This window comes from Lepus europaeus, chromosome 17 (genome assembly GCF_033115175.1).
Source record: "Lepus europaeus isolate LE1 chromosome 17, mLepTim1.pri, whole genome shotgun sequence".
Taxonomy (NCBI): Eukaryota; Metazoa; Chordata; class Mammalia; order Lagomorpha; family Leporidae; genus Lepus; species Lepus europaeus.
The window spans coordinates 29,501,493-29,523,352 of NC_084843.1; the positions used below are offsets into that span (position 1 = coordinate 29,501,493).

The following is a 21,860-nucleotide window of genomic DNA, read 5'->3' on the forward strand; positions in this document are numbered from 1 at the left end:
CACCGCCTTTTTAATCAGTTGTTATATATTTACCTTTAAGATATATAATTAGCGTTCATAAGAGGAAAATTATACACACACAAATGAATATAATTTATATACATACATACATTTGTGTGAGGATGTTTTAAGAAGTTTGTGGAAAATGGAATTAAAAGATATATTTTACTTTGGTAGAAAAAAATTGATATCCACGCCTGCCTCTTTGTTTCTTCCTTCCTTGCTTCCTTCCTTTCTCTTTATTTTTTAAAAATATTTATTTATTCACTTGAAAGGCAGAGTTACAGAGAGGCAGAGGCAGAGAGAGTGAGAGGTCTTCTATCTGCTAGTTCACTCCCCAGACAGCCACAATGGCTAGAGCTGTGCTGACCTGAAGCCAGGAGCTTCCTCGGGGTCTCCCACACGGGTGCCGGGGCCCAAGCTCTTGAACCATCTTCTGCTGCTTTCCCAGGCCATACCAGAGAGCTGCATCGGGAATGGAGCAGCTGGGATTCGAACCAGTGCCCATATGGAATGCCGGCACTGCAGGCAGCGGCCTCACCCACTATGCCAGCCCCTCTTTCTTTCCTTCTGTTTGAGAGAAAGCAAGAGAGCACTCTCTTCCATTAGTTCACTCACCACATGCCCTCAGTGGGTGGGAGAGGCAGGACCAGGCCAAAACCAGAAGTCAGGAACTGCATTTAGGTGTCCTATGGGGGAGGCAGGGACTCAGCCACTTCAGCCATCACCAGCTGCTTCCCAGGGTCTGCCTGAAACTGGAAATTGAAATGGAGAGCTGGAGCTGGGATTTGAATCCAGGCACTGATACGGGATGCAGTCTTCCTAACTGGGGTCTTAACTGTTAGGCTGAACATCCACCACAGTTAGTTTCTATAATGTGCATTTTCCATGAACTTTTTGAAGACCTTTCTTTTTCAGATTTTTTTACACCAAAATAATCTTATCTTTTTTTTTTTTTTGGCCAGGCAGAGTTAGTGAGAGAGACAGATAGAGAGAGAGTTATAGACAATGACAGAGAGAGAGAGAGAGGGGTCTTCTTTCCGTTGATTCACTCCCCTAATGGCCACCACGGCTGGCGCTGCGCCGATCCGAAGCCAGGAGCCAGGTACTTCCTCCCAGTCTCCCATGCGGGTACAGGGCCCAGGCACTTGAGCCATCCTCCACTCCCTGGCCACAGCAGAGAGCTGGACTGGAAGAGGAACAATCAGGACAGAATCCGGCGCCCCAACTGGGACCACAACCCGGGGTGCCAGCACCGCAGGTGGAGGATTAGCCAAGTGAGCCACAACGCAGGCCCAAAATAATCTTATCTTTAATTCCATTATCCCTTGAGTTTTTTGAAGTACCCTCATCTTAAGAGCAGGCATTATGGCTTAGGGGATAAGAATTCTGATAGCCCTAGATTTAAATACAATGCCACCTATAAATAGTTACGACCTTGGGCTGAAGCCTATTTTCATGTCTGAAAATTGGAGTAATAATGCATATTTCAAAGTAGTTGTGAGGTTTAACAGAGGTAACACTTGTAAACCATGTGGCAAAGGTTAGCGCTCAGTAAACATTAGTTGTTTTTCCTGGTCTTGTCCAGGATTCCAGAGTTCCTTGTTGGACTCTGTGGACATTGTTTCCCCGATAATTCTGAGAAGGTTATGTGTGTGTGTGTATACATATATTATATATATATGTGTGTGTGTATACATATATATAATATATATGTATATAATATATATGTATAATATATATAGTGTATATATTATACATATATATATTTATATATATATATTTCCAGGGGGATTCGAGCTGGAGTCAGAACCACCAGTGGTTTTTCCAGCAGGTGTCACCCTTCTTCCTTTTCCTAAAGCCACCCGTTGTTTTGGACCTTCCTGGAAGAAGGATCCCTAGAGGTGGTCATGCCACTGACCTAATAAAAGAAAAGTGACAGGGGGGCAAAAGCAACAAGCAGAAACAATAGAGTATGACAAGGAAAGGACAGAGAAAGAAGAGATGGACAGAATTAATGTGTTGTACAGGGATCACAATAATTGTCCCACATAACACAGAATACTTATGCCCCGTCTAGAACTTGTGTCTAGGCCACAACCCCCTGCTCCAAAACAAAGGGCCAATAACAAATAAGTTGGTAAGTTGATTTATCAGTAAGTTGTTAAATGGTGTTTACCGGTCAGAGCACGTGTGTCATAAATTTGCAGTGCGTGCACGTGAGAGCTCAGGATTAAAGTTCTTTTTTTTTTTTTTAAAAAAAAAGATTTATTTATTTATTTGAAAGGCAGAGTTACACAGAGAGAGAAGAGGCAGAGAGAGAGAGGTCTTCTGTCCGATGGTTCACTCCCCAGATGGCCGCAACAGTCGGAGCTGCACTGATCCGAAGCCGGGAGCCAGGAGCTTCTTCCGGGTCTCCCACGTGGGTGGGCCATCTTCTACTTCTTTCCCAGGCCACCATAGCAGAGAGCTGGATGGGAAGTGGAGCAGCCAGGACTAGAACTGGCGCCCATATGGGATGCTGGTGCTTCAGGCCAGGGCGTTAACCCAGTGTGCCACAGTGCTGCCCCAGGATTCAAGTTCTGATGTGGCGCAAATGGAAACCTAAATAAAATAGTTTCCTGGGTTCAGAGAGGCACAGGAGGAATCAGTGAGGAACCAAATACTGCAGGGTCAGCTTATATCAGGCTGCACTCATTCTTATGATTTTATTCCCAACACACTTCCTGTTCTAATAGAACCTGTCCCACCAGAGGAGACGGCACTGTTGCCAGGATCAACTGCATGAGCCAAGGGCTCCCTCAGGGTCACCACAGTTCCTGATTTCTGTTCTCAAAATCTGGCCTGGCTATTCCAGGAGCCCCTCAAACTGTGTTTCAGAAATCTGTGGGTGACCACTAGGTTACCTCTGTCCCTAAGGAATCCACTGGGCTCCCCGGGAACAGCTCACGTGCCTCATCCTGATGGCAGTGGGACTCATGGGGAAAACTCAGTAACAGTCAGAAATTATAAAATGAAGTCTTGAGATAAACAGTCTCTACAGTGCTTTTTAGGGCTTAAGCTGTGATTTTCAAAAATTCAACTTTATTAATTGGAAATAACCAAAGAATGACCGACTGCCAGGTAATAACACTTATCAAACAGTCTCCCTCTGAAAATAGATAGGAAAACAAGCCCTTTTGTATGAGTTCATGGAGATCTGGCCAAACAAAGAAAATACCATAATTCTGCAACTTTAAGAAAGCCAGTTCATTTCAAAGCCAGTAGTGTGGGAGTTAGGCATGCTTTATTCTTCCTGTGCAGCAAGAGGCCCTTGTGTCTGAACTGTCAGTCACCAGGGAGTTCCCTGTGTTAGGACTTGTGGGCAGGGAGAGTTTAAAACACCATCATTCTCAGGGTCTCAAGCACTGACCCCAGGATATTTAACTGTAAATGAAAGGATTATAGAAGCATAAGACCAAGACTCTATTTTTCAGGAACATCTCAGCAAAATAATACCAAGTCAGTGAAAATATATTGGGTACCTATCAGTAAGTCTACAACTCTGCATTAGTGTTGTGTAGTGTGTACAGAATACGAGTGTCAGAAGTAGGGAGAAAGTGATCATTGGGCTGCAGATAGCCAAAGTGAATGTGTGCTTTGAAGGTTTTTAGAGAAGCATGCTAAGGTTTTGGATGGAGAGAGAGTACAGCATGAGTAAACGTTTGGAATGAATAATGACAGGGCTTTATGTGGGACACAACAGAAGTTCTTGTGTGGAAGAGGGTCTCATGTCATAGATCACATGGGATAGTTGGGGAAGAGGAGAAGTTGTGACTGGATAATCATGCATGCCAGCTTGCATTGGGGTGGGAAGAATGGAATAGCCTTTTGGTAGCTTTGTAAGTAAACTTCTTCTGAGAGTGTCCAAAGCAAACATTTTTTTAATGTATTCTGGGTAATAAGAATAGGGTTATTGGAGCCTGGTGTTAAGGTACACTGGGTGGAGCCACTACCTGTGATGCCAACATCCCTCATCAGAGCACTCATTCCTGTCCTGGCTGCTCCGCTTCCACTCCAGCTTTCTGTCAATGTGCCTGAGAAGGTAGAGGGTGATGGCCCAAGTACTTGCCCCCTGCTACCTGGGAGACCTGTAGGGTTTTAAGAAAGACCCAGATGATGTTCCTGACTCCTGGCTTCAGCCTGGCCCAGCCCCGGATGTTGCAGCCATTTGTGAAGTGAACCAGCAGATGGAAGCACATGTTCTCTCTTTCTCTGAGAAATCTTAAAAAAAAAAAAAAGAAAGAAAGAAAAAAAGGACATTGAGTGCTTGCTGTGCAAAAGACATTACAAACTGTTGAAACACAAGAGAAGTGGTTTCTGCCACTAAAGAACCTATTACCCACTTGGAAAGATAGGACAGAATTTTTTAGGAAATCGAGCAAAAAAGCCCAAATTTACAATGCACTTTACTGTAATGACTCGTATGATTTTGCTAGGTGTTTTGCTGCTTCTGATCCATTTCACTTGGGTTAGTTGCATTCCCTGAACAATTCTGCTCATGAGAGGAAAGTTGACTCCAGTACCAAGTGAGAAGTTAAAAATAAGGTCAAAGTAGATGAGGGATATGGGCACTGGTTCAAGTCCCAGCTGCTCTTCTTCCGATCCAGCTCTCTGCTATGGCCTGGGAAAGCAGTAGGCCCCTGCACCCACATGGGAGACCTGGAGGAAGCTCCTGGCTCCTGGCTTTGGATCAGCACAGCTCTGGCCGCTGCAGCCATCTGGGGAGTAAACCAGCAGATGAAAGACCTCTCTCTCTCTCTGCCTTCTCTTTCTCTCTGTGTTACTCTGAATTTCAAATAAATAAATAAAATCTTAAAGTAGGTGATGGACAAAATGAATAGGCTGTAATTAGATAATTCAGTTTTAAAAATAAAACAATAGATACACAATCATAATGTTTCAATTGAGGAAAATCATATAAGATTGAATGTTAATTTTATTTTCCCAGAAATAGATATATTTTTAATGATTTATTTATTTACTTGAAAGGCAGACATAGAAAGAGAGAGAAGGAAAGACACGGAAAGAGATCCATCTGCTGGTTCACTCCCCAAATGGCCGCAACAGCCAGGGCTGGACCAGGCCAAAGCCAGGAGCTTCATCCAGGTCTCCCACGTGGGTGCAGGGGCCTAAGGACTTGGGTCATCTTCCATGGCTTTCCCAGGTGCATTAGCAGTGAGCTGGATCAGACATGGAACAGGGGCCGGCGCTATGGCGTAGCAGGTAAAGCCTCGGCCTGCAGTGCTGGCATCCCATATGGGCCCCGGTTTGAGTCCCAGCTGCTCCTCTTCCGATCCAGTTCTCTGCTGTGGCCTGAGAAAGCAGTAGAAGATGGCCCGAGTCCCTGGACCCCTGCACCTGCATGGGAGACCAGGAAGAAGCTCCTGGCTTCGGATCAGTGCAGCTCCAGCTGTTGCAGCCATCTGGTTAGTGAACCAGTGGATGGAAGACCTCTCTCTCCCTCTCTCCGCCTCTCCTCTCTCTGTTTAACTGTGATTTTCAAGTAAAATAAAATAAATCTTAAAAAAAAAAAAATGTGGAGCAACCAGGACTCAAATCAGCACCCACATGGGATGCCAGCACTGGGGCAGCTTTACCTGATATGCTACAGCGCTGGCTCCTGCACAAAGTGTAAAACAACTATAGCTCACTTCTAATCTTTGTTGAACTTCTCTTTCACCGCTTTTATATATATATATATATCACTCTCCTAAGTTTTCTTCTGCTGCTGTCCTCTTATTCCTTGCTTACTTCCTGCAGAGCCACAGCACCAGCCCCTAGAAACAGCTCTTATCCTTTCTTAAAAATGTATTTTTTTGTTTGAAAGGCAGAGAGAGTTTCCATCTGCTTGTTTACTCCCCAAATAACTAGGGCTGTCAGGCCAAAGTCAGGATCCTGGAACTCAATCCAGGTTTCCCACGAAAGTGGCAGGGACCCAAGTACCTGAGCCATCACCTGTCGTCTCCCAGGGCACACCATCAGCAGGAAGCTGGAGCAGAAGTGGAGGAGCAGGAACTTGAACCAGGCTTCCCAACATGGTACGCAAGCATCTCAAGCGCCACACCAAATGCCACCCCAGCGTTAACCTTTCTTCACCTCAGCTTCTTCAACATAAGACAGATGCTACCTGGTTAGCTTATATTTTGTAAAGAAAGCCTGCGCTATTGGTTATTTTCAAAGGCCAAATTTCTAATTTCTGGAAACTGACTTTAATATCTCATAATGTCTTTTCAGGATAGGGATAGTTCAAGAAGCCCTCTGGGGAAAATGAAGGAAGAGCGTATTGCCCATACTGTGCGCTTCCAACCAAGAGCCCGCTCCTGCAGACTTCTTACTGCGCAGTTGTGATGGTGAAGGAGATGTAGTGTGGGAAATTAGGTCAATGGGGAGCCCTGTCCAAAGGGCTATCTATACTGGACCTCACATACTCCTTGGTCACTTATAGTAGCATGGGCTGTAATAACGTTGTTTATACCAACACTTATGTATTAAACTGTTGGATTTCAGGATCTCTGTGTGTCCTGAGAAGTTATTGAGACCCCAGAGAGAGCTTCTGCTTTTGGCTATATTGGTTGATATATTAACTATTAAAACTGGGAATTTGAAAAAATATCAATTCATTTAAAAACTCATCACATATTTAGCATGAATTACATGTTTTTCTGAAAAATAACTATAGCTTTCCCATTGTACATTTTATTATTTTTTAAAGATTTTATTTATTTGAGAGGTACAGTTACAGACAGAGCGAGAGACAGAGAGAAAAGTCTTCTATCTGCTGGATCACTCCCCAAATGGCCACAACAGCTGGAGCTGAGCTGATCTGAAGCCAGGAGCCAGGAGCTTCTTCCAGGTCTTCCAAGCGGGTGCAGAGGCCCAAGGACTTGGGCCATCTTCTACTGCTTTCCCAGGCCATAGCAGAGATCTGGATCAGAAGTGGAGCAGCCGGGTCTCAAACCAGCATCCATATGGGATAGCAGCACTTCAGGCAGTGGCTTTACCTGCTGTGCCACAGTGCCAGCCCCATTGTACATTTTATAAAGTCTTTTAAATGTTTGGCTTAATAGAAGACACCCGGATTCTCATATCTGCATCTGTATTCAATCTGTAGTCTTGGTTGAAGTAATGAAAAAAGGCTATCCTCCGCCTTGTGGCGCCGGCACACCGGGTTCTAGTCCCGGTTGGGGCGCCGGATTCTATCCCGGTTGCCCCTCTTCCAGGCCAGCTCTCTGCTATGGCCAGGGAAGGCAGTGGAGGATGGCCCAAGTCCTTCGGCCCTGCACCCGCGTAGGAGACCAGGAGAAGCACCTGGCTCCTGGCTTCGGATCAGCAAGATGCGCCGGCCGCAGTGGCCATTGGAGGGTGAACCAATGGCAAAAAGGAAGACCTTTCTCTCTGTCTCTTTCTCTCACTATCCACTCTGCCTGTCAAAAAGAAAAAAAGAAAAATGTCCTGCCTCATGCAGATACAGGAGGAGGGTTTCAGTAGTCTTGTCAGGTAGTAGTGTGTATTCTTCTTTGATACCAAGATCAAAATGCAACAAGTGGTAGTTTCTTTTTTAATAAGTAAAAAGTTTACTTATTTGAAAGGCAGAGTAACAGGAGAGGGAGAAACAGAAAGAGATCTTTTAGGGCTAGTGTTATGGCATAGAAAGTTAAGCCTCTGCACGCAGTGCTATCATCCCATGTGGGCACTGGTTCAAGTCCCAGCAGCTCCACTTCTGATCCAGCTCCCTGCTAATAGCCTGGGAAAGCAGTGAAGGATGGCTCAAGTGCTTGGTTCCCTGTACCACATAGGAGACCCAGAACAAGCTCCTGGCTTCTGACTTCAGCCTAGCCCAGCCCTGGCTGCTGCAGCCATCTGGGGAGTGAACCAGCACATGGAAGCCTCCTTCTCTCTCTCCCTCTCTCCTCTCTTTCTCTCTTTCTCTCTTTCTGCCTCTGCTTCTCTGTAATGCTGTCTTTCAAATTAATTAATTAATTAAATCTATCTTTTGAGAGAGAGAGAGATCTTTTATCTACTAGTTCATTACCCAGATGGCTGAAATGGAGCTGGCTGGGCCAGGCTGAAGCCAGGAGCCAGGAACTTCATCTGGGTCCCCATGAGGGTGGCAGGGGCATAAGTACTTGGGCCATGGTCCACTGCTTTCCTATGAGCATTAGCAAGGAGCTGGATCTGAGGTGGCACACCTAGGTCTCAAATGGCACTCCAGTATGGGATGCCGGTGTTGCAGGTGGAGGCTTAACCCCTTGCACCACAACACCAGTATAGGATGTGAAACTATATCAGTAAACTTTTCATATTATTATAGTGAAATCCATTGTCTATCTTGATTTTGGAATAACTCTTTTAGCCATGAATGAACTTGTAATATTATACACTGGTCACTGATTCAGTGAGTTATTCCATTTTTTCCAAATGTTAACCATTTCATTATATAGTATAAAAAAATAGATCAGGACTTATTAGTATTTGAATGACATACAATATTAAAAAATGGCATTTGTTAATATCTCTAGTGAGCTCATTAGAAAAATATTAACATGAGAAAGGTATCAAGCTCATGGTAGGAGACACAAGTTTTCCAAAACAATTTTTAAATATTTATTTTGTTTGTTTGAAAAGCACAGTTACAGAGAGGGAGAGACAGAGCAGTCTTCCACCTGCTGGTTCACTCCCCAAATGGCCACAACAGCAAGGGCTGGGCCAGACTGAGGCCAGGAGCTTCTTTGTCTCCCACATGGGTGCAGGGGCCCAAGCCCGTGAGTCATGCTCTGCTGCTTTCCCAGGAGCAGTAGCAGGGAGCTGGATTGGAAGTGGAGCAGCCAGGACTTTACCTGCTGTGCCATAATGCCTGTCTCATTTTTCAGAATTATAATTTTTGCTTGGAAGTTGAAAATTTATCATTGGCAACACATGCTGTTGCTTGCTTTCCTTGAAGTTACAGACTGACTTCTTTCATTTTGGAGAAAACATCTGCCTAGTAGCCCACGCCGAATAACCAGAGTTGTCTGTCCATCGTTATTTCACATATAACAATGTACTGTGGAGAAGAGTGGCTGGTTCAAGTTTGTAATTCCATCACTCGAGTGTTTTTCCTGGAAACAACCGGGAACCAGACTTCAGGGTAATTCCTGTATCATAGCTCAGGATTTTACAAAAGAAGTATTCCCAAGGGTTGAGACTTACTGCAACAAAATGCTTTGTATTGCTTCATCAAAGATGTTCTTAGCTGAAAGCAGCCTTAAAAAACAGTCTGGCATGGCAGAGACTACAAGGAGCAGACAGTGACCGTCTGTGTAATTTGGTGCCACTGCCTTGGTTTTTGTTACTAGCAGTTTCACCCACTGATGCTTTTGCACAGCTGTTGCAAGTGTCAGCAGGTGAAAAAGTGACCATAACATCTTAGTGTTAACTGTGAAAAGGGCCTGGCAAAGGCTCCCAGGAACACACTGCCTGGGTTCCGTGGATGGCTCTGTGAAAACCACAGGTTTACCGGAATGTTTCAAGCCAGGAAATTGTCACACGCATTCTTGCTCTTAAAACTCCAGGCACGTTGCCTTGAACTTGGTGGATGTCTGGAATGATGAGCTGCTCTGTTGGTTACGGTAGTCCTCTGCTGGGGTGATGTGTGGGTCCTCACCTTGGCTTCTTTCTTTCCAGGTGACCTGGTGGTTCTCGACGGCGCTCCCGTGGCAGGCTGGCTGCAGGGCCGAAGCTGCTGGGGTGCCCGGGGCTTCTTCCCGTCCTCATGTGTCCGCGAGCTCTGCCTCTCCTCACAGAGCAGGCAGTGGCACTCACAGAGCACTCTGCTTCGGATTCCTGAATATTCCATGGGACAAGCCCGGGCCCTAATGGGGCTCTCTGCCCAGCTGGATGAGGAACTGGACTTCAGGGAAGGGGATGTGATTACTATTGTTGGAGTTCCCGAACCGGGCTGGTTTGAAGGGGAGTTGGAGGGTCGAAGAGGCATCTTCCCCGAAGGCTTTGTAGAGCTTCTGGGACCGCTGAGGACTGTGGATGAGTTGGTAGGTTCTGGAAATCAGGATGACTGCATTGGTAACGGTGAAGTGGATGCTCCCGTGGGAGAAGAGGAGAGCGGGCCAGGCGAGGAAGAGGAGCAGCCAGGGACCTACGGAATTGCACTCTACAGATTCCAGGCCCTGGAGCCAAATGAGCTGGATTTCGATGTCGGGGATAAAATCCGAATTCTGGCCACCTTGGAGGATGGCTGGCTAGAAGGCTCCCTGAAAGGCAGGACAGGCATATTTCCTTACCGGTTCGTGAAGTTGTATCCTGACAGGCAGGTGGAGGAGACCCTGCCCCTGCCCCAGGAAGGTGGCCATCCCAAGATCCCGGAGAGCTCCACGGATTTTTTGGAGAATCCCTTAGCGGTGGAGGAGCCAAGGTGGGAACCTCGTGAGTGTGAAGCCGAGAAGTCCAACTGGGATGTTTCTGAAACATCCGCTTCTGCCCACGACAGTCTGGCTTCTGAGTATGAAACATCTTACCAGGATGAGGGCACCTTGGGAGGGCCCCTGAGCAGCCCGGCTGGGGAGCACGAGAGGCCTCCTGCCCGAGACTCACCCACAGCAGGTCCCGCAGGGGTGGTCAATGGCCTTTCCTCCCAACCGCAGGGACCTCTCCACCCGAAACTGCAGAGAAGCCAGTGTTATCCCACAGCAGGAGGGGGCCCCCAGGGCTCAACATGGTACTCTGACCTTCCTCCGGCAGCCAGGACTAGAGACTACTCCAGCCTACCTCCCAGCAGAACGGGTTCTCAGCTGAGAACTCGACCAGCGCCACTGCCTGCCCTGCACAGAGGATCTTCCCTCCCAGCCTCCCGGGGAGTCAGGCCCAGTACCTGGAGTCCTCAGCTGCAGGGCCCGGCTAGGGCTGCTAAGAAGCACCGTGCATCCCAAGAAAATGCTCGCAGCTTTGACTCCATGCTGGAGAGATCAGAGCTGAAGCGTGATCCACAAGGCAAACGGCCCGCTCTGGAAGTCCTAGCACCTCCCCATGGCGAGGGCAGCATTGACCTGGATTCTAAGTTGACCCAACAGCTGATAGAGTTTGAGAAGAGTTTGGCAGGCCCTGGCACTGGGCCAGATAGAATCTTCCGCCACTTTTCCATCATGGACTTTAACTCTGAGAAGGATATCGTCCGAGGCTCCTCCAAGTCAGCCACCCCACAGGAGCTGCCGGACAGGAGGAGGGCACTAAGGCCACCACCACCCCGTCCCTGCACCCCAGCACCCACTTCTCCCCATCTGCTCGTTGACCAGAGCCAGACACCCGCACCTCCCTTGGCCATGCGACCCTCTCGCCCAGCTCCCCTACCTCCCTCAGCACAGCAGAGGACGAACACGGGGTCCCCCAAGCTCCTGACCTGTCACCATCCCAGCTGTGACACCCTGGGTGAGGAGCGCTCTGAACATGTGCAGGGGAGTCTGGACCCCACCTCCCCGTGCCCCTTCGTCTTGGTGAGAATCCAGGAAGTGGAGCGGGACTTGGACATGTACAGCAGGGCTCAGGAGGAGCTCACCTTAATGCTGCAGGAGAAGCAAGACGAGTCGTTAAGGGCCGAGACCCTTGAGAATCTCGAGTTCTACGAGAGTAACATTGAAAGTTTGAATATGGAGCTCCAGCATCTCAGAGGTAAGTGATGAGGGAATAGTACACTATGTACTGTATCCCAACACTGCCAGTCCCAGTAACAGGCGACCCGCGTGTTGTAGGGATGTTTCCATGTTTGAACACCATGATGGCTCAAATCATTGTGTCCCTGCCACCCACGTGGGAGACCTGGACTGAGTTCTTGGCTCCTGGCTGCAGCCCTGGCTCAGTCCTGGCCATTGTAGGCATTTGGGGAGTGAACCAGTGGATAGGAAGTCTCTTAAATCTGTCTCTCAGCCACTCAAATTGAAAAGAAAAAAAAAAATTAAGCTTCTTGGCCTTGCTCTTAAATAATAGAGGTTGTGACTGTCATAATCAACAGTGAGTAATTATCCTGTGATAGGAATACACTTAAGTTTTCAAAAGTGATTTATGTGAGAGTACTTCAAAAAGTTTCTGAAAATGTGTGTTATGGCAAAAAGACAAGGATTTCAAAATATTTCTGCACTTTCAATTTAGCATATATCTAATGCTAGTCAATATTTAGTAGTTTATATACTTGTAAACTTAACATACATACTTGTAATTCCATTTTTCTACACACTTTTCAAAGTACCCTCATATGTATACGTACATATACATATGTATGAAATAAGTGCCTGGTTTGTTCTTATTGTGAATTAAAATGTTGTGATATGATTACATCTTTTAATAACAGGTTAAAATGTTCTCTGCTTGATAAGAATAGACTTTTTAATTTAAAGACTTGATGTTTTTAGAGCAATTTTAGGTTTACAGCACAACTGAGAGAAATTCCATATAGCACATGCACAGCTTTCCCCATTTTTAACATTTTTGAAATATTTTTATTTTAAAATAATTTTTGGGCCGGCACCGTGGCTCAATGGGCTAATCCTCTGCCTGTGGCGCCGGCACACCAGGTTCTAGTCTCTGTTGGGGCACCGGATTCTGTCCCAGTTGCTCCTCTTCCAGTCCAGCTCTCTGCTGTGGCCCGGGAAGGCAGTGGAGGATGGCCCAAGTGCTTGGGCCCTGCACCCGCATGGGAGACCAGGAGAAGCACCTGGCTCCTGACTTTGGATTGGCGTGGCGCAGTGTGCCGGCCGCAGCAGCCACTGGGGGGTGAACCAACGGCAAAGGAAGACCTTTCTCTCTGTCTCTCTCTCTCTCTCTCTCTCTCTCTCTCTCTCACTGTCCACTCTGCCTGTCAAAAAAAAATTTTTTTTCAATTTTTAGAAAACTTGCATATACTATTCATTCAGCCTTCCCAACCTTAACATCTTATATAACGATAGAATATTTACCAAATTCAGAAAATCACCACAATGTTATTTGATATTATAAAAGACTAAAGATGAGAACATTATTATAAAATAAATATCAAATAAAAAGATTTCAAAAAGTAAAAGGTATTACCACAAATATTGAGTATTTTAAAATTATTCTTGGAAAAAAATAATTATTCTTGGGGCCAGCATTATAGTACAGTGGGTTGAACTCCTGCCTGTGACAACAGTAGCCCATATGAGCATCAGTTTCAGTCCAAGCTGCTTCACTTCTGATCCAGCTCCTGCTAATGTGCCTAGGAAAGCAGTGGAAGATGGCCCAAGTGCTTAGATCCCTGCCATCCACATAAATAGGAGACCTGGCCCAGCCCTGGCCATTGTGGCCATTTGGGTAGTGAATCAGTGGATAAAAGATTCTCTCTCTCTTTCTATCTTTCTCTCTGTGTACTCTGCCTTTCAAATAAATATATATTTTAAAAAATTATTCTTAAAATAAGATTTTTAAATTCAAAAACACCAGTTGCCCTAATAGTTTTTGATTTTTGTTTCATGACCGATATCCCAGGCCTAGAAAAAAGTTTTCATTTTGCTTCATACCCCAAATACTAACAACCAGGGCTGGGCCAGGCTGAAGCCAGGGGCCTGAAACTCAATCCAGGTCTTCCACATGGGTGGCTGGAACCCAAGTACTTGAGCCATCATCACCTGTTGCCTTTCAAGGTGGACATTAGCAGGAAGCTGGAATTGGAAGCAGGGGAGCTGGGACTGGAATCAGGCACTCCAAGTACGGGACACAGGTGTCCTAAGTGGTGACTTAACCTCTGTGCTCAATGCTCACCCCTCATTTTCTTTCTTAAGAATGAAAGTATTTTAAGATTTATTTCTTTGAAAGGCAGAGTTACAGAGAAAGATCTTCCCATCTACTGGTTCACTACCCGAATGGCCACAGTGGCTGGGACTGGGCCAGGTCAAAGCCAGGAGCCTGGAATTTCGTCTGGGTCTCCACGTGTGTGGCAGGGTCATCTGTTCCTGTTTTTCCGGGAGCATCAGTAGGCAGCAGGATCAGAAGTAGAGCAGCCAGGAGTTGAACCGGCACTCACATGAGCTGCCAGCGTTGCAGGTGGCTGCTTAACCTGCTGTACCACAATGCTGGCCCCAACACTGAAAGTATTTTCTCTGTTCTTGCTGATTTTGTCTTCGAAATTTATATTGCTTTTGCTAATCAAATGTTAGATAAGTTTCTGATTGTGTAGGGATATTTCTCTTTGCATTTCTTCTGTTAAAATATTTACAGAGAACCATAACCTGTAACAAATATTGAATTGGAAAATGCTTGGCAAACATTGAGAAGTATTGAAAAAATGAAACATCCACCTGTGGGTGAGACCCAGCAGCACTGCAGAGAACATATGTCAGAATTGCCAATGTAACGACTGCTTCCAAAACGTGATAGTTCTTGGACATCACCATAGGATTTGTGGAAGTTCTGCTGTGCACGTGGGCTTTTTAGTATTTACTTTGTTTTAGAGAATGACTCACTGCAGTGCACAGGGCCTTGAGCACACATCGTTAAAAACACATGGGCAGCACGGCCACAGTGCGAGCAAGACGAGCGGATTCCGCCCTGCCCGCCTCCTGCCCTCTCCTGTCCTGGTCGCTGGTCATGTCCACTGTGGTCTTCTACTCCGTGGGTCAGTATCCCCACTCTGGCTGGCAGCCTGCCACGGGGAGGTTCCTTACATCTGGAACATTTCTACAGTGGTTGTTAGGCTTTATTCTCACGAGAGGATTCTAGTACTTTCTCTTGTTTTCCAGATTTATCAGCTGATTTTTCTTAGGATTTGAAAAGACATACATTTCCCATGAAATGCTGAGAAGGAATTTGCACACAGAAACAGCAGTCGTTCTCAGCCCAGGTCCAACTTACACCATTGTTGAGGCGTAAATGTACCTGATAGCTACAGTGACTGGTATCAGACCCCCACTGCCGGTGCTCAAGGGTTAACCCAGTTTCCTTTCCCCCTCAGGAGTTCTCTAGTGCCTGAGTGCGACAAGTAGTTGGGGTGTGCATTTCTCTACTCAGCAGATGTTTCCTGAGCACATACTATGAGCCATGCACTAGCTACCCAGTGATTAATAAAGAGTGCTAACAGATTCATATTTGTGTTTTTGAAACTCTGGTGATCATGCTGATGTTGGCCTCTGTAGCTGATCGTGCTGTGTGTCCTGCTGCCGTGAATCACAGCCGTGGTATTCAGCAGTCTGTCAGTGCTTGGACCCAGCCGTTGTAAGTCAGTGTAGTGTGCAGTGCTGTGGAGTGAATCAGCTTCTCCCACATTAGGAACCTTGCTCCCAAGCGCTTCTTTCCCCAGCCTTTCGGACAATGCCAAGAGGAGGGTTGACCTCAAATCAGAACATGTTTTTCAGGGAGGTACTGTTTTCTACAGATGTTGGGAAGACTCCAAGGCTCACTAAAGACAGCAAGCAGGGTAACAAGCTGGGGGATTTGGAACATAGCCCCATCCCCTAAAGTGATACACGATACCCCGATGTTTACAGTTCCAAAGCGTAGTTCTTCCAAGCACAGAAACGATGTCTGTCTGAAGACTTCCTGGAGCGCCTCGGTGTCAGACTTGTTTCCAAACTAGTAAGAGATAATGGAAGTTTATGTGCAGGAAAGGATCATCTTCTTTTCCAGTTCATCAGAATGTGGGAAGAAAGCAAGTGTCCTCGACGTGGGTGACCTCTGGCGGAGGGTGCTGGCTCTCCGCAGATTAGCTCAGTTACTTCTCAAGGATTTTATCTGGGTGCAAAACAGCAATTCTGATCAGAACCTGTCAGTAGTCTGTTGTTCATTCAGGACAGAAACTAGCTTCTGCTTTTAGGGTAGACAGTTTCATGTATGTTGAGAAACATAGCCTAGAGTGAGGTCCACTCAGTTACAACTGACCCGTGAGCCGCTCCTCTTAGCAGTCTGTGGTGTGGCTTTGGGAACACTTCTTCGCTCTCAGCTGCAGACACAGGGGTGGAGACGCTGGAAGAGATCCAGGTACTTCGCGTGTTGGTTTCGCATTTCTCCCCGAGGCCTCACAGCACACAGTGAAAGAACTTCTCTTCAGTTAGCCTCAGACCCTCTGTGCAACCGTTCATGCCATCACACCCCTACGTAAGCGTGCCAGTGTGCCACCTCCTTCTACACCCACTTCACCAACAGCAGCGAGCCCTAAAAGACAGGGCAGCCATCATTCAGCCGGGACTGTTGAGCTTCGGCCCTGGTGCAGGAAGTGCTCTCTGCCCTCCTTGGAAGAGACAATAAGTAAAACCATAATTATTTTGTGTGTTGGAAGGCGAAGGTATTTATGGGGCAGAGAAATCAGAGAAGACCTCTTGCAAGGTGATGTCTGAGTGAGATTGTAGGGAGCCAACCACACCATTCTGGGGAGTAGAGGGCAAGTGTGCCTGGCAGATCGGAGGACAAGTCCAAGTCCAAGAGAGGGTATGGAGTGCAAGGAGTAGCATGGAGGCCAGATCAGCCAGAGCGGCGGTACAGGCATGGTAGTTCCCCACGCAGAGTGAGAGAAGCCACGTGAAGGTTTTGAGTAATAGATCCTGACTTTGGATTTAACAGAGGCGCTGGGTGTTGGAAGCGGACAGAAGAGACACAGAGGAAGAGACCCTGGAGGAGGTAGCTATGGTGATCCGGTCAAGAGATGCCAGCTGTGTGCACCAGGAACAGCAGCAGTGGAGAGGACACATGCTCAGCTCTAGGATATTTTGAGTTCAAGCCAGTGGGCCTTGCGGTGGGTACGAGATGCAAAGACCCTGCGGCTGAGCGGCTGGAAGGATTGGAGTTGCCGTTCACCGAGATGGTGAAGGCACTGTTCAGGAATGTGGAAGATGGAGGAGGTGAGCCTGCAAAGGAGCGGGAGGAGCCAAGCCCAAGAAGGAAAGAGAATGGCAGGGTCAGAGGCCCCTGAGAATCCAAGGAAGATTGAATTCCTTGACCATAGAATTTGCTAACTCTGTCAAGAGCTGTTTCAATGAAGTGAAGATGATGATGATGGAAGCAAGTCCTATTGGAGCAGGTTAAAGAGAGATGAGAAGGGGCCAGCACCTAGTACCCTACATGGGTGCAGATTTGAGTCCTGGCTGCTCTACTTCTGATCCAGCTCCCTGCTGATGTGCCTGGGAAAGTAGCAGAAGATGGTCCAAGTCCTAGGGCCGCTGCCACCCGTATGGGAGACCTGGCTTTGGGCTGGCCCAGACCTGACTGTTGCAGCCATTTGGAGAGAACCAGTGGATGGAAGATCTCTCTGTGTCTCTCCCTTTCTCTATCACTCTGCTTTTCAACTAAATAAACTAAAACTTAAGAGGGGAGGGCAGTGCTGTGGCACAGTAGATTAGCCTCCGCCTGCAAGACCAGCACCCCTTTTGGGTGCCAGTTCCAGTCTCGGCTGCTCCACTTCTGATCCAGCTCCCTACTACTGCACCTAGAAAAGCAGCAGAGGATGGCCCAAGTGCTTTGGCCACTGCATCCACATGGGAGTCCAGGAGGAAGCTCCTGGCTTCAGCCTGGCCCAGCCTCGGCCGTTTCAGCCACTGGGGAGTGAACCAGCAGAGGGAAGATCCTTTCTCTCTCCCAGTCCCCCCACCCCAACCTGTAACTCTGACTTTCAAATAAATGAATAAATCTTTTAAAAAGAAAGAGAGAATGAGAAGAAGCAGGCATTGGGTGTTTGGCGAGCTCGGAAGTCTTTCAGAGCATTTTCCTATAAAAGAAAGCATGATAGCTGGAGGCGGCCTTGGATGGACGGGCCCACAGAAGTTGTCTGCGAGATGGGAAACCACACACTTGTTCGTAGCTCATGGGACCGCCCACTGCAACATTGAAGAAGCAGAAGGGAGGGGCCTACTGCTCAAGTGAAGCGGAAGGCCTCCGAGGGTCAGGAAGAGGAAGGGTCCTGTGAACCAGAGAGAGCTTGGTCTGGGATCAAAGCAGAGGCATTTCTTCCAGATCAGATAAAAGGAGGAGGCAGAGCAAATGGGTACAGATAAAGGTAGCATTCAGATTAGCTTAGAGAGATTAAGTCTTTTCTCCAAGATTATAGAGCTACTGGGTGGGAAGGTCAGGATTCAAACCCAGGACAATCAAGTTCTTTTTTTTTTTGACAGGCAAAGTTAGTGCGAGAGAGAGAGAGAGAGAGAGAGAGAGAGAGAGAGAGAGAGAGAGAGAAAGAGACAGAGAGAAAGGTCTTCCTTCTGTTGGTTCACCCCCCAAATGGCCTCTACAGCCAGTGTGCTGTGGCTGGTGTGCTGCGCTGATCCAAAGTAGGAGCCAGGTGCCTCTCCGGATCTCCCATGCGGGTGCAGGGCCCAAGCAGTTGGGCCATCCTCCACTGCACTCCCGGGCCACAGCAGAGAGCTGGCCTGGAAGAGGAGCAACTGGGACAGAATCCAGTGCCCCGACCGGGACTAGAACCCAGGGTGCTGGTGTCGTAGGCAGAGGATTAGCCTAATGAGCCGCAGCGCAGGCCAAGTTCTGTGCTCTTAACCTCGAAGGGGAATGCCCTCCATAGTACGAGCATTGATTCATTAAACATTTAAGTACCTACTGTGTACCTACTGTGCTTGCCATCTATGGAGCTGTGCTGGAGATGGGAAGGTATGTAGATGAGGTCCTCACCCTGAAGCAGCTGCAAGCTTTCCAGTAACAAAGGGAGATAAGAAGTACAATGAGGCCACAGGGGCAAGGAGCACAGGATGGGACTGGCCCAGAGCAGAGCCCAGATCCTGAGGAGGAGTAGCCGTCAGGCTGGCAGCCCAGTCAAGGCCGTAGTGAGTTCCAGGTCCTCCAGTGTGGAGGTAAAACGGAGACAGTTTCCGTCTTTATGCCAACTGCATCTTGAAGGCCCTAAAGGCACTAGGACTTAGAAAAGGAGAAGTGGGAGGAGCCTCAGGTTAGAACCTGCCACTCACTCCACTCCTGCAGGGATTTCAGTTAGCCTCACACAGTCTCTGGCTCAGTTTCTGACCATTGTCTCTCTTACCTATAATTTAGTCCTCTTTGTATCTCTTCTCTTGGTTCATTTGTCTTTCTTATCATGCTAGCTTTATCAAGGATAGTTGCTCAAGAGAGCTTTGTTTTCTAAAATAGTTGAGGAAGATTAATCTTCCCTTTTAAGCGAGGTCAAAGCATGTTAGATGTAGAGTGGCAGAGGCACCGTCAGCTTCCTCGCTTCACACTGGCAGAGGGTAAGAGCAGCTTCAGCTGTTAGTGGCAGCCTTCGCACTTCTAGAAGCCTGGCAACCTCTCTGCATCTCCCAATTGCTCAGCTCTGTCACAGCTCACAGTGCAAGACGTCCTCCCAAATGATGTCACCCTCCCGTGGGCTGAGTAAACTGGATCCCAGTCATCTGATGGGCCACCCCACTCCCCCCACTTTCCAGGCTCTGCCTCAGGGCTCTCTCCTTGTAGCAGCTCTTGCTGTTTTCCAGAGCACCGTGCAAATGCCTAGGTCATCTTGGGAAGCTGCTGAGTCAGTTGGCACTGGGCAGGCCTGTGTGTTCCTGGGCCACGCTGGGTGTTGAGAGCAGCACTGTTGCAATTGGGCCATCCAAGAGTGGAGTTAGGATGATAGGGTTAGCTTGTTTGTTCAGTTGGTCAGAGATGAAGGCTTTATTTTCAGATAGTCCCCTTAGTCTCGTGCCGTGAAGTGTGATAGGAATTGCGGCCCTGCCGTGTACTAGCTTATGTGATCTTGGCCAGTTGTTCAAACTCTCAGTGCTTTCTTTATCTGGGTAAAAGATAAAGGATAATATGTACCCTCCTTGCAAAGCAGTGAAGATCAGAAAGAAACTTGACGTCGTTTTGCTAGTGCTGACGATAGCACGTGATGCACACTAGAAACACAGACGCTCCTGGGGCTGCTTCTGCTGTTGATTTGGAAGGTATCAGAGAAGAGGATGAGACAAGAACCCTTGCATGAACAGCAGAAGTTTGACAAGCTAGAGGTTCATTCAGTACTATTAGGAGAGAATCCTAAGGGTACTTGATAGCACATTAGGTGTTCGAGGAAGAAAAGGAAAAATAAAATCATGGGTTGTTAAACTTGGAGGAAGCAGAGAAGTCATTGAGCCCAACTGCCCCAATTTTATAGATGGGTAGATTGAGTCCCAGAGAAAATAAGTTGTTTGTCCAGGAATAAATGTATAATTATGGACAAAACATACAATCCTGGTCTCGGGGTATTTATACGATTTCATAAATGGAGAGTGGATGAGTATTGGAGGAATCATTTCTGCACATCCAATCAATGACCAGATGCTGAAGTGGTACTCAGATTAAGGCCTGTCTCATCATGTTGGTCCCCTCCTCAGAACCCTCCAATGACTCTTCTCCATCCATTGAATAAAATAAATGGCACTCGGGTACCTTAGGACCTGCCCATCAGCCTTCTATCATTACTCTCCGCACATATTGTATCCTTCAAACCATTACTTATTTCTTTTAATTCTCCCTATGTAGAAAGTCTCTGGAGCCCTGCTTTAAATATATATATATATATATATATACACACACACACACACACACACACACACATATTTATTTCTTTATTGAAAGGCAGAGTTACAGAGAGACAGAGATTTTCCCATCTGCTTGTTCACTCTGCCAAATGGCTACAAGGGCCAGGGCTGGGCCAGGCTGAAGCCAGGATCCCAGAGTCCATCTGGGTCTCCCACGTGGGTGGCAGTAGCCCAAGCCCTTGGGCCATCTCCTGCTGCTTTCCCAGGTGCATTAGCAGGGAGCTGGATCTGAAGTGGAAATAGCTGAGACTCCAACTTGCAATCATATAGGAAGCTGCTATGTCACAACACCGGCCCCTCCCTGCTTACTCTTTTTTTTTTTTTAATTTGAAAGGCAGCTAATTCACTCCCCAGATGGCTGCAACTGCAGAGACTGGACCAGGCCAAAGTCAGGATCCAGGAGATTATCTGGGTCTCCCACACAGGTGGCAGAGGCACCATGTTCTGGAAAGCTCCTCTTGCCGCACCAGGCCTGCCCCTGGTTGCCATGACCCAGGTTTGTTTGAAAGCAATGATCACCCTTGCTCTTACCCTGCGCTGCAGGAGGCAGGGACTAATTTGCTTATCTTTTTCTCTTCCACAATGCCTTATATATGGCTGTCTCTCTCATTTTGTTGAATTCAAATAGAATTTTTAAAAAATATATTTGAAAGTCAGAGTTAGAGAGGAGAGGGATTTTCCATCTGTTGATTCACTCCCCAAATGGCCACAACAACCAGGGGTGAGCCAGACTGGAGCCAGGAGCTTCATCGGGGCTCCTACATGGATGCAGGGGCCCAAGCACTTGGGTCATCTTCCACTGCTTTCCCAGTTGTGGAGCAGCCAGGATTCAAACCGGTGGCGTTATGGGATGCCAGCACTGCACCACAGCGCCGGCCCCCTCAAATAGATATTTTTCTACTAGCCTTTGTGATTTTAGCCTTTCTCCAGTTGTGAAATATGCTGCATGAATTGGCTAAAGAAGAGATTTAGCAGTGCCTGGTTTCGATACTTCCCTAGCATGCCAGGTATGTAGGAAGTGTGAAAGCGTTGCAACTCTGTTCTTACGGGGAAAGTCTTTACTATACAGTCACCTGCACGGCAGAGCTGCCCTCAGCGCGGAATCTAACGTCTCAACAGGTGGAGCTCGAACGGTTTATGACTGAGCGTTCGCGACCCAGCCAACTCAAATCCCATAAAAGCAAAGCACTCAAATGCCTCTGCATAAAGTGGGCGAAGTCCCCAGAGTTCAGGATGGCCATGGATTAGGAAGCTGGACCTGGAGGGTGGGGGTAGGGACCACTCCGAGCTTCAGGAGAAAGCAGGTGAGACTGG

General features: G+C 47.4%; 1 protein-coding gene across 2 annotated transcripts in view; it reads left to right on the forward strand.

The window, feature by feature from the left end:
* Nucleotides 1-21,860, forward strand: part of DNMBP (dynamin binding protein) — a 113,747-nt gene that overhangs the window by 53,194 nt on the left and 38,693 nt on the right. For both annotated transcript variants that reach the window (XM_062215185.1, XM_062215186.1), the window contains exon 4: nt 9,706-11,700. In XM_062215185.1, the coding sequence (XP_062071169.1) occupies nt 9,706-11,700 (1,995 nt within the window). The remainder of the gene's footprint in view (nt 1-9,705; nt 11,701-21,860) is intronic.